We start from the raw sequence: 12,247 nt of genomic DNA on the forward strand, positions 1-12,247 counted from the left end.
TGGTGGCCTCGCAACTCCCGTTGTTCTTGGAAGACCCTGGGTGTCTAGATCGGGCGCAGTCTGGCTTCAGGCCTGGTCACGGAACTGAATCAGTCTTTGTCTCCTCAGCAGATGATCTAAGCAGGGAACTGGACGGGGGGGGGGGGGGGGGGGAGGGTGTCCCTCTTGGTTCTGCTGGACCTCTCATTGGCCTTTGATACCGTAGACCACGGTCTCCTTCTGGGATGTCTCGCGGGAATAGGGCTTGGAGGCAGTTTTGCAGTGGCCCCGGTCCTTCCTGGAAGGTCGCTCTCAGAAGGCGTTGCTGGGGGACACCTGCTCGGCCCCACGGCCATTGTCTTGTGGGGTCCCGTGGGGTTCAGTCTTGTGCCCATGTTGGTTAACATCTACATGAAGCCGCAGGGAGAGATCATCCAGAGTTCTGGAGTTCAATGTAATGTGCTCCAAGGTGACGTTCACCTCCACTCCTCCTTTCCTCCTCCCGCTCAGGAAGCTGCTCAGGTCCTGAACTGGTGATTGGCAGCTCTGACGGTCTGGATGAGGGCGAATGGACTGAAACCGAATCCAGACAAGACGGAGGTCCTCCTGGTCAGTCAGAAGGCCAAAGAGGTTATAGGGTTACAGCCTGCGCTAGAGGGGGTTACACTCCCCCTGAAGACACAGGTCCACAGTTTGGGACTGACTCCACATGATGGCAGTTGTAGTTCACCCTGCATCAAGACACAGCATTGTGACCCCCACTGACAATTGACCTTATTTATTTATTACAATATTTATATCCTGCCCTTCTCACCCAACAGGGGACTCAGGGCGGCTTACAATAAAACACATATATAAAAATTGTACAATACACTATAAATCAGTTAAAAAATTAACTTACCTGGACCACAATTGGCACACAGACCAAAAGAAAATGCTGGAGAGGTTTGTGGGGGAATTCACCTTGACATACTAGGATTTATAGTCCAACCACAATCAATGGGTACTCTGGACCCCACCAAGGATGGCCCTGAACCTAACTTAGCACACAGAACCCCCATGACCAACAAAAATGCAGGAGGGCTTTGGGAGAAAGTCACCTTAATTTATAGGAATTATAGTTCTCCTACATCCAGAGAGCACTGCGAATGCAAACAATTGATGTGCAACAAATTTCACATCCAGTAATTTATTTCCATCATAGACCAGCACAGGAAATAAAGGTCACAGTTACAAACCAACTTGGCATGTTTAGTACATTTAAAATATAAAGATGCTAAAGCACAATAACTGGGGGGGGGGGGGTTACCTACATAGACACACAACTGAACTAACAGACATGGATACGTGACTAAAAGCCTCATTCTATCTGTTAATTTTTATTTCTCATTATTCTACTCCCTTTAGATAATATAATTACTTCCAGAATAGAACGTACAAAGTTCCCTCACTACTTTGCGTTTCACTGTTTGCGGATTCGCTGTTTTGCGGTTTTTCAATAAACTCTAAAAAAATATTATAAATCATAAAAAATTACAATTTACAGCCTGAGGAAGAAGAAGCCAAAGAGAGAGAAAAGGAGCCCAAGAGGCAACGGGAGGAGAAGGAGGCAATTGATCAATACACGATTGGTTGATAAAGACTTAAAATACTGTATAAATACTAAAATAATGTATAAATATGTAGCATCCCTACTTCATGGATTTTCACTTATTGCGGTGGTCCTGGAACCTAACACCCGTGATAGGTGAGGGAACACGGTGTTTTAGTTCAATCTTTCCACAGTACACCACATGTGATGAAATGTCCCAACTTCGAGCTTGCATTTCCAAAATTTGCAAGAGTTGCTTTTCTACGTGTTAGAATGACACTCTGGTGTCGATTAACACAATTTTCTCCAGGGTGAAGTCTATGATGTCTATGTATAATGTTATTTCATGAAAAGCTCTGTCCACACTCCATGCATTTCTACTGTTTCTCCCCAATGTGGGTTCTTTGATGCAAACGTAGATTTCCATTCCGAGCAAAGTTCTGTCCACACTGCCGGCATGTATAGGGTTTCTCCCCAGTGTGAGTCCTTTGATGGGAACGTAAGTGTCCCTTCTGAGTAAAGCTCTGTCCACACTCCAGGCAGTTATAGGGTTTCTCCCCAGTGTGGGTCCTTTGATGCAAACGTAGAGCTCCACTCCGAGCAAAGCTCTGTCCACACTGCCGGCATGTATAGGGTTTCTCCCCAGTGTGGGTCCTTTGATGTGAACGTAGATTTGAACAATCACTGAAGCTCTGTTCACACTCCAGGCAGTTATAGGGTTTCTCCCCAGTGTGAGTCCTTTGATGGTTACGTAGACTTGAACTCTGAATGAAGCTCTGCCCACACTCCAGGCATTTATAGGGTTTCTCCCCAGTGTGAGTCCTTTGATGGGAACTTAGGTTTCCCCTCCGAGCAAAGCTCTGTCCACACTCCAGGCATTTATATGGTTTCTCCCCAGTGTGGGTCCTTTGATGCAAACGTAGAGCTCCACTCCGAGCAAAGCTCTGTCCGCACTCCCGGCATGTATAGGGTTTCTCCCCAGTGTGAGTCCTTTGATGGGAACGTAAGTGTCCCTTCTGAGTAAAGCTCTGTCCACACTCCAGGCATGTATAGGGTTTCTCCCCAGTGTGGGTCCTTTGATGGGAACGTAGGTGTAACTTCTGGGTAAAGCTGTGTCCACACTCCAGGCATTTATATGGTTTCTCCCCAGTGTGGGTCCTTTGATGTGAACGTAGATTTGAATAATCACTGAAGCTCTGTCCACACTCCAGGCAGTTATAGGGTTTCTCCCCAGTGTGAGTCCTTTGATGGTTACGTAGACTTGAACTCTGAATGAAGCTCTGTCCACACTCCAGGCATTTATAGGGTTTCTCCCCAGTGTGAGTCCTTTGATGTGAACGTAAATGTCCCCTCTGAGTAAAGCTCTGTCCACACTCCAGGCAGTTATATGGTTTCTCCCCAGTGTGGGTCCTTTGATGTGAACGTAGAGTTGAACAATCACTGAAGCTCTGTCCACACTCCAGGCAGTTATAGGGTTTCTCCCCAGTGTGAGTCCTTTGATGTGAACGTAGTCCTGAACTATGAGCAAAGCTCTGTCCACATTCCAGGCAGTTATAGGGTTCCTCCCCAGTGTGAGTTCTTTGATGTGAACGTAGTCCTGAACTACGAGCAAAGCTCTGTCCACACTCCAAGCATTTATAGGGTTTCTCCCCAGTGTGAGTCCTTTGATGTGAACGTAGTCCTGAACTATGAGCAAAGCTGTGTCCACACTCCAGGCAGTTATAGGCTTTCTCCCCAGTGTGAATCCTTTGATGTCTGTTCAGCTTTCCATGCTGACTAAAGCTCTTTCCACATTCGATACATTTATATGCTTTCTCCTCCATGTCAACAGTGCTATGTACATTTAATTCCAATAAGGACACTTGATTCTTGTTTTTCCATTTCTGATTACTCACAGCACTGGGTTCAAATTACAGGAAAGTAGATTCCATCTGAACATTAAGAAGAACTTCCTGACTGTAAGAGTAGTTCAGCGGTGGAACTCTCTGCCTCAAAATGTAGTGGAGGCTCCTTTGGAATCCTTTAAACAGAGGCCAGATGCTCATCTGTCAGGGGTACTTTGCGCTTTTCCTGCACGGCAGAGGCCTGGACTGGGTGCCTCATGCAGTCTCTTCCGACTCTATGGTTCTACTCTAGAATCCAAAGAGAATGTAGGAATTCTGAAGAATCAGCCCCTTGGGAGGAATCCTTTTTCCTAGAGGACTGGTTTCCTTACTTCACTTTGGTTTCCAAATGCCTTAATATCGACTAGAAGCTGGTTCGTTTCCCATCACGGCAGGGGTGGCTCCAGAGAAGTCTCATGTCCTGGTCAAGAAAGAAGAAGCAAAAGGTTAGACATGAAGCCGCATACCTCTGGCTCAAGGTAAACAAAGCCAAAAAAGGAAAGAAGAAAGGAAAGATGGAAGGGAGGAAACACAGAAGGACAGGATAAGAGAAGGAAGGAATCCTGGAAGGAAGGAACTGAACCCTTTTCTCCATATTTGAGGGCCACACCCATTTCATTGGGTCAAACCCAAACGTGGTTAAAGGAACAGAAGGCAGGCAGGCAGAACTCCTCCCAACATTCAAGAGTGTAATGTTCTGGATCATGGGTTTCCGTGAATTACCAGCATTGTGCTAAATGCTGAAAGAAACAAGGATTTCTTTATTGATTGTGTCATCATTTCCCCTGCCACAAGGACCACCTTGCTTCCTTGGCATCTCAAAGGGTCACTCCGGCCACATATCCCAAACGAATCTTCCAAACTAACAAGGACCTGCATTCCCAACTGGCTAATTCAAAACCACATTGAGGTTTGTTGGGATGTTCACAAAATGAGTCCACGCTGAACTACGTTCCTTCCAGGCCATGCATTTTCTCGGTAGAGCCCATGATGACATGCAAAGACAGGCACAGCTCCAGCCACAAAGCCCCCTTCCTGCCAAATCCTTTCACCTTTGCCCACTTCCTCCTCGTCTTCTTTTTCCTCCATCCAGGGGAAGCTTTTCAGCAACAGAAGAAGAACTTCCAAAAGAAATGGCCTGGTATTCTATCTCCCCAAACTCCCCAAACGGTTAAGACAGATATAGAAGGTAGGTGTGTAATGCTAACGATAGGACTACAAACAAATACTGTATATACTCAAGGATAAGCTGGCTTTTTCAGCACGTTTTTAATGCTGAAAAAGCCCCCCTTGGCTTATACTCGGGTGAGGGAGGAAAGGAGGGAGGCATATAATAATAATAATAATAATAACTTTATACTTATACCCCGCCCCAGCTCCCCAAAGGGACTCGGGGCGACTTACATGGGGCCATGCCCAAATACAACAGTATAATAACAACAGCAAGACAATAAAACAAATTACTCAACACATCAGCATCAATAAAACAGTCATAAAAGGTCAACATACAAAATAAAATGTTAAAAACAGGAGATGAATACACGGATCTGGGCCAAAGTGCAGAATAATTCAGAGTCGGGGAGAGGTAGTTTCACAGCTAACATAGTCAATAAAGTGCTAATATAATAATTTGAAACCTATATGAATATGGACATTTATTCAGCATAGAGACAAGTTGTACCTTTATATTTTGCATATCTTCTTCTTCTATCCATCTATCTATACAGATAATAAAAGTGAAAATCTGTATGCGTGTATGTGGCACAAATGTCTGCTCACACAATCTCCCTCCGGCCTCCACAAACAGACTATAGTTCCCAATGCTGTGGAGCCACCAAGTCACTTCCTCACCTGACTTTAGCTGGCGGAGATGAAGCATGCGAGAAGGAGACTAGAGTGCCGCTGTCTGTTCAGTCTTGTGGGATTCGTTTCAGCTTGTGCAGCCTGATGATGTGGACAAGATTCTTGGAGCGGTGAGGGCGACCACCTGTGCCCTGGACTCTTGCCCATCTTGGCTTTTAAAACAGGCCAGTGGTGGGTTAGTTGATTGGTTTGTGTCTGTAATTAATGCCTCTTTGGCGCAGGGCAAATTTCCATCCAGCCTAAAACAAGCTGTGGTTAGGCCTATTTTGAAGAAGGTTTCTTTGGATTCGACTAAACCTCTGCAATTACAGACTAATCTCTAACCTTCCATTTTTGGGCAAGGTCTTAGAGCGGGTGGTTGCCTCTCAGCTCCAGGGATTCTTGGAAGATATGGATTTTCTGGATCAATCGCAGTCTGGCTTCAGGCTTGGGTTCAGTACCGAGACGGCTTTGGTCGCCTTGGTGGATGACCTCCGCAGGGAACTGGACAGGGGGAGTGTGACTCTGCTAGTTCTCTTGGACATCTCAGCGGCTTTCGATACCATCGACCATGGTATCCTCCTGGGACGGCTCTCTGGGATGGGCCTTGGGGGTACTGCCTTGCAGTGGCTCCAGTCCTTCCTGGAGGGCCATTCCCAGTTGGTGAAGCTGGGGGACACCTGCTCGGACCCCTGGTCATTGACCTGTGGGGTCCCGCAAGGTTCTATTCTGTCCCCTATGCTTTTTAACATCTACATGAAACCGCTGGGAGAGTTTTGGAGTACGGTGCCATCTCTACGCGGATGACACCCAACTCTACTACTCTTTTCCACCAAGGAAGCCCCTTGGATTCTGGACCAGTGCCTGGCCGCTGTGTTGGCCTGGAAGAGGGCGAACAAGCTGAGACTTAATCCTGACAAGACAGAGGTCCTCCAGGTCAGTCGTACGTCTGATCGGGGTATTGGGTGTCAACATGTGCTTGACGGGGTCACACTCCCCCTGAAGGCGCACGTCCGCAGCTTGGGGATCCTCCTGGACTCGGGGCTGACTCTTGAGGCCCAGGTGTCGGCCGTGGCCGGGAGGGCCTTTGCACAACTAAAACTTGTGCGCCAGCTGCGACCATACCTCAAGAAGTCTGATCTGACCATGGTGGTCCATGCCTTAGTTACCTCTAGACTGGATTATTGCAATGCGCTCTACGTGGGGCTGCCTTTGAAGACGGCCCAGAAATTACAATTAGTACAACGTTCGGCAGCCAGGCTTCTAACCGGAGCGAATTACAGGGCGTGTTCAACGCCTCTGTTTAAGGAGCTCCACTGGCTGCCGTTTATTTTCCGGGCCCAATTCAAGGTGCAGGTTATCACCTACAAAGCCCTAAACGGTTTGGGACCCACCTACCTTAGAGACCGCATTTCCCCCTATGAACCTGCATGCTCTCTTCGCTCGTCGGGGGAGGCCCTCCTCTCGCTCCTACCACCTTCGCAGTCGCGGTTGGTGGGGACGAGAGAGAGGGCCTTCTCCGTTGTGGCCCCCCGGCTTTGGAACTCGCTCCCCAGGGAGATCAGGCAGGCTCCTACCCTCCTCTCCTTCCGGAAGAGCCTAAAAACCTGGCTCTTCCAAAAGGCCTTCGATGATTAATTATTGTAGGTTCGAACTATCTGCCCACTCAACAATAGGATACTTTGCCATTATTATCTTGCACTTTATTGACTACTTTAGCTGTGAAACTACCTCTCCCATTTTGAAATATTCTGCACTTTGGCCCAGATCTGTGTTTTAGTCTCCCGTTTTTAACATTTTATGCTGTATGTTGATTTTTATGACTGTTTTATTGATGCTGATGTTTTATTGTTGGAATATTTTTTCATTGTTTTATTGCTGTTTGTGTCCGGCAAGGCCCCATGTAAGCCGCTCCGAGTCCCTCTGGGGAGATGGGGCGGGGTATAAAAATAAAGTTATTATATTATTATTATTATTATTATTATTATTATTATTATTATTATTATTATTAACGGGTTATAGCGAGTGCCACGAACATGCAGCCCAAGCCCTGCCGGTGTCCCCCACAGACACCATCCTGCCCCCTACCCAAGGGAAGGAAGGCTTTCATGCGGGGACCATTTCCTCCTAAATGCAAAAAAATCACTTACTTCCATCTACCAGGCTTTCCAGTCTAATAATTCAGCAATAGTGGCACAAGAGCTTCTCCATCAGAAGAGACGCTATAAGCACCTGCTGGCCCCCAAAAAAAAGGAACACTCAAAAAACAACTGGGCACGACTCATACAAGCTGTTCAAACTAAAGACTCAGCCACTTTTTGACATATCATATCATGTACAACTAACTATGTTAGCCCTCTGATAGAAAGCCATATCCCCTCAGGGTCCTGGGAAGCATATTTTCAGGACATATATAAAGACCATATTGGTGGGAATGCTCGTTCCACTCTAAACTTGGAAAATCACCCCACATGGCCTGCAGTTACTCCAACAGAGATCAGGAGACTTGTCAATCAATTACAGCAAGGGAAGGCCCCAGGAGAAGATCTCATTCCCTCAGAAGCCATCAAGAACAATCTAGACTTCTGGGCCCCCACATTAGCATCACTTTTCACCTGCATTGACAAATACGGCCAAATTCCCAAGGACTGGGGGAGGGCAATCATCATCCCCATATACAAAAAAAAGGGGAAAAGAGATGATCCAGCAAACTACAGACCTATCAGCCTCCTTAACATTATCAGTAAAATTTATGCTAGACACCTAAAAGGGAAACTGCAAGATTGGATGGAGCAAGAAGGCATTTTAGCCGATGAACAGGCTGGATTTAGGGAAGGACGGTCCACAGTGGACCACTGCCTAGTGCTCCAGCATTGGATAGAAAAATATACTACCAATAGCTCTGCATCCCTGTATGTGGCTTTTATAGACTTCAAGGCTGCCTTTGATTCTATTTCTAGGGCCAAATTATGGGGAAAATTAGAAAGCACCTCAATCAACAGACGGCTTCTCCATCTTATTCGCCAGCTCCATTAAGGGACCTCACTCAAAATAAGATGTAACCCTCAAGGCCACCTCACTAATGCAGTCAGAACAGAGAAAGGGGTTAAACAAGGCTGCATATTAGCCCCATTATTATTCAACCTCTACATCAATTCTATGGTCGACCAATTGCATAACATGGACTTTCACCCTCCAAAACTCGCAGGGAGACATATTTCCACCCTACTGTATGCAGACGATGCAGCACTGATTTCAAGAACTCCAATAGGCTGGAGACTGTTCAGTCCAAATTCTTAAGATCCGCCCTACAGGTGCCAAGGTGTGTCTCCAACGCCATCCTTCGCCTGGAGACTGGCTTCCTGAGAGTTGAGGCCAGGGTGTGGATGGTAATATTGAATTACTGGCTCAGACTATCCCTCTCGCCCCTGGGCCTTGCACCACTCTCTATGAAGGACAACTTTCAATCTAGTTGGCAAAAGGAGATACTACACAAACTTGCATCTCTAGGTCTATCCCCACAAATACTAACCAGCATGGGATATGACCAGGCCAAAGCCCAGATCAAACAACGCATAACAGACATTGAACGCCAAATAGATCTGTCTAATGCCCCATCCTTTATCACCAGTGGAGACAGTAGGGGCTCTACCTCCCCTATGGAATATTTCACTATGTTAGAGGTAGCCAACCATCGAAGAGCCTTCACCTTAGCTCGATGCCATGTGCTTCCATCTGCAGTACTGGAAGGTCGTTACCAGAAGACCCCATACTCTGAGAGGCTATGTCCTCTGACTCAGGTCACATAGAAACAACAGAACATGTGCTTCTGCAGTGCCTGTTTTATAGAGACATTCGTTTGCGTCTCATTACGCCATGGACAACTAAATACCCAGGACGCTCTGGACAATTTTATGTAACCTTACTGCTCTCAGATACCATCTCGGCTGTGACATACAACCTTGCCAAGTTCTGCACGGCTGCAATTAAAATTCGGCAGAAGATGATTGAGAGCCAAAAGACTTAAGCATCTCCTACAGAGTATAGATGGGGAATTAGAAATAGACTGATGATTATAGTTCTAGACTGTTATTTACAGTTATGGTTACTTCCCCCCTCCCCCCGGTGTCATCCCCACTCCCTCCCTTGAGACTGCCCCAGAGGATCCTATGGGATTAGTTGAGCTTCAATAGTTACTTGTATGTGGTCTTTAGCCTAGATTTTAGATTGGTAAATAATTCAATTTTATGATGGTTTTTTTAAAAAAATTATTATAATTTTATTATTATTAATGAAGTCTAACATGGATGTACAGAACTGGGTACCCCTGTTACGAGCTGGTCATTGACCGTAATAAAAGTTTACTACTACTACTCCTAGATGTTCTGTTTCTCCTCCAGAATGGACATCCCAGGGTTCCTTACTTTGCATGACCCCGCCCACTGCCTCTCCCTTGACCCTTTTCTACCCTTTCCTATGGCACACAGTTCACAGAAGAATTGATCAGCAACTGAACATACTAGAGAAGTTTCGGGAGAATTCACACCATGGTTTACAAGAGTTGTACTTGACCGACATCCAGACAGTACTGTTAACGCAACCAAAAATACATCTGGACCACACTGGCCATGGATGACGGGACTTGCAGTACCTTTGAAGGGACACAAGGGGCCTGGTTTAATTTGATTCAATCTGATTCATAAATAGCAATGATATTCAGAATAGTTTGATTAAATAAATTGTCTTCTTAATAGTTAGAAGATGTCAGTAAGAAATGTTTGCTACAAAAACCACCAAATGGACCTGCAATAAAACAAGCCCATTGCCTTCCTGAGGATGCAAAGAAAATCAGTTGAACAGGAACTCACACATGCAGGCAGGGCAATAAAACCTTAGAAGCAGTCCAAATATGAGGATCAGAGATGGTGTTTCGTTTCAGTTTGTTTTTGATAGATGGACATTTGTTGTTTGTTGTTTTGATAAATGTCAGGATGGAACAAGATGAAAGAAGGAGGGGGCGTGGGAACAAGGATGTTTCTGAAGTGAATTGTATCTGGAAGAATATTATAAATACCCCATGTGAAATCTCAGTTGGTGTGCCACTCCTTTTCATGATGGCCACCCACAGCTCTATTTGCAAATAAATCTGTGTATTTCTATCTCCCCTGCCTCCTAGTTCCTTTATTGGAAAACCGGCACTAGGAGGTTCTGCAAGGTTTGCCTTCTTTAAAAAGGGGTATCGCATGCGAGCCTCAACACCTTCACTGACACTGTGACCTCCACCAACAATGGACTGGGACCAGACTTGGCACAGAGAAGCCCTTTGACCAACTGAACAGTCTGCAGGGGTCACTGGGAATGGACCTTGGTTTAGGGAGTTTCAATTCACCTGCAGCCAGAAAGCGCAGAACCTAGCTGAGGTCAGATCTGCCCCCCACCCAAGGGAAGGAAGGCTTTCATGTGGGTACAATTTCACCCTAGACGTTCTAGACGTTCACCCTAGACACCCCAGGATTCCTTAATTTGCATGACCCCGCCCACTGCCTCTCCCTCAATCCTTTCCTACCCTTTCCTATGGCACAAACAGAGGAACAAGAGGTTTGGGGAGAATTTACACCATGATTTATAGGAGTTGTACTTGACCTGCATCCACGGATGATGGGACTTGCAGTACCTTCACTGATACCATGATCCCCACCAACAACTGACTTCAACTCAACTTGGCACAAAGAAGCTCCTTGACCAAGTGAAGATACTGCAGGGGTCAGTGGGAATGGGCCTTGGTTTTGGGAGTTCTAGTTCACCTGCAGCCAGAAAGCAGTGAACCCAGCTGAGGTCAGATCTGGACCACACTTGGCAGACAGGCCCAAATGGCCAGCTGTGCATGCAGGCCTGGTTTAATAATAATAATAATAATAATAGATCTCTATTTATGTCCCGCTCTTCCTCCCTCAGGCGACCCAAAGCGGTGGACAGTGTATTAAAATCACATAGACAACAGAGAAGATGGACAATGTAAACACAACGGGATAAACAGATGAATGAAAACCACTGGAGCAGACCTTCAGGCCCGTGAGGCGTCCTATGGAGGGAGACCCGTCTTGGGAAGTGGGCATCCGGGCCCCTGGGAGTGGTAGTCCTGCCTGCCTCCCTCCCTCCCTCCCGCGGCCTCCTCCCCTCACAGCCCGAGGCAGGCCGGGCCCTCCGCCTCCCCCCCCCCCCGGGCACCCCAGCGAGCCTCCCTCTCCCCACAGACCCCTCTCTCTCTCTCTCTCGGCCTCGTTCTCTGCGCCATCCGCCGCCTTCCCGCCTCACACGGAGAGACCAGGCCTGAGGAGAGGCGATGACGGCGGCCATCTTCCCCTCCTCCTCGGCCTCCTTCCCCGCAGCCACCTCCCATTGGCTGAGCCCGTGACGCCCCGCCCACCGGAGGACCCCCATTGGCTGCGTGCCGCTCCCCGGCCTTGATTGACGGGCGGTAGGGCGGGGCTTGTGTGGGCAGAGCGAGGCCTGTGAAGCCAGACGCGGAGGGAGGGGCCGGGCCTGCTGTCGTGCCTTCCCTCCTGGGAGTTGTAGTTCTCCCTCCCGCCAGAGAGGGCGCCCAGCCCCACCCGGGAGGCCTCTGAGCACACTCGCCCCGCCTCTCGCTCTTCCGCCCGGAGGGAGGTCCTGGGGGGGCCGGCAGGAGGGGAGACGGAGGTCAGCCACAACCTCAGGCCTTTGGGACCAGGGAAACACCGACTTTGTCAAATAACCTGGGCAACACCAGTTGGTTGTTATTATTATTATACTCTGACAAAATATTGTTATATTATAAAAAAATTATAATATTATTTGATAATAATAGAATATAATAATATAACATTATAATAATAATATATAATAATACTATACAATGATACAAAGTTATAATGCTACACTATAATATAGAATAATTTAACAATTATTAAAC

The 12,247-nt window shown here is 47.0% G+C and overlaps 1 protein-coding gene across 2 annotated transcripts; it reads right to left on the reverse strand.

Annotated features, from left to right (window-relative positions):
* Positions 1 to 1,152: 1,152 nt before the first annotated feature.
* On the reverse strand, positions 1,153 to 11,684 carry LOC100560888 (zinc finger protein 658B-like). Of its 2 annotated transcripts, none has more exons than XM_062966143.1 (2): positions 11,552 to 11,684; positions 1,153 to 3,874 (listed from the first exon to the last, which is right to left on the reverse strand). In XM_062966143.1, the coding sequence occupies exon 2, from the start codon at positions 3,391 to 3,393 to the stop codon at positions 1,948 to 1,950; it is 1,446 nt and encodes a 481-aa protein (XP_062822213.1). In that variant the 5' UTR covers positions 3,394 to 3,874; positions 11,552 to 11,684; the 3' UTR covers positions 1,153 to 1,947. The 2 variants fall into 2 exon arrangements, with proteins under 2 accessions (XP_062822213.1, XP_062822214.1); XM_062966144.1 differs by lacking the exon at positions 11,552 to 11,684 and adding an exon at positions 11,358 to 11,443.
* Positions 11,685 to 12,247: the final 563 nt, after the last annotated feature.

This window comes from Anolis carolinensis, unplaced genomic scaffold (genome assembly GCF_035594765.1).
Source record: "Anolis carolinensis isolate JA03-04 unplaced genomic scaffold, rAnoCar3.1.pri scaffold_17, whole genome shotgun sequence".
NCBI lineage: Eukaryota > Metazoa > Chordata > Lepidosauria > Squamata > Dactyloidae > Anolis > Anolis carolinensis.

Excerpts from the sequence above, each read along its gene's own strand:
- LOC100560888 (XM_062966143.1), bottom strand. The coding sequence starts at position 3,393 with ATGGAGGAGAAAGCATATAAATGTATCGAATGTGGAAAGAGCTTTAGT.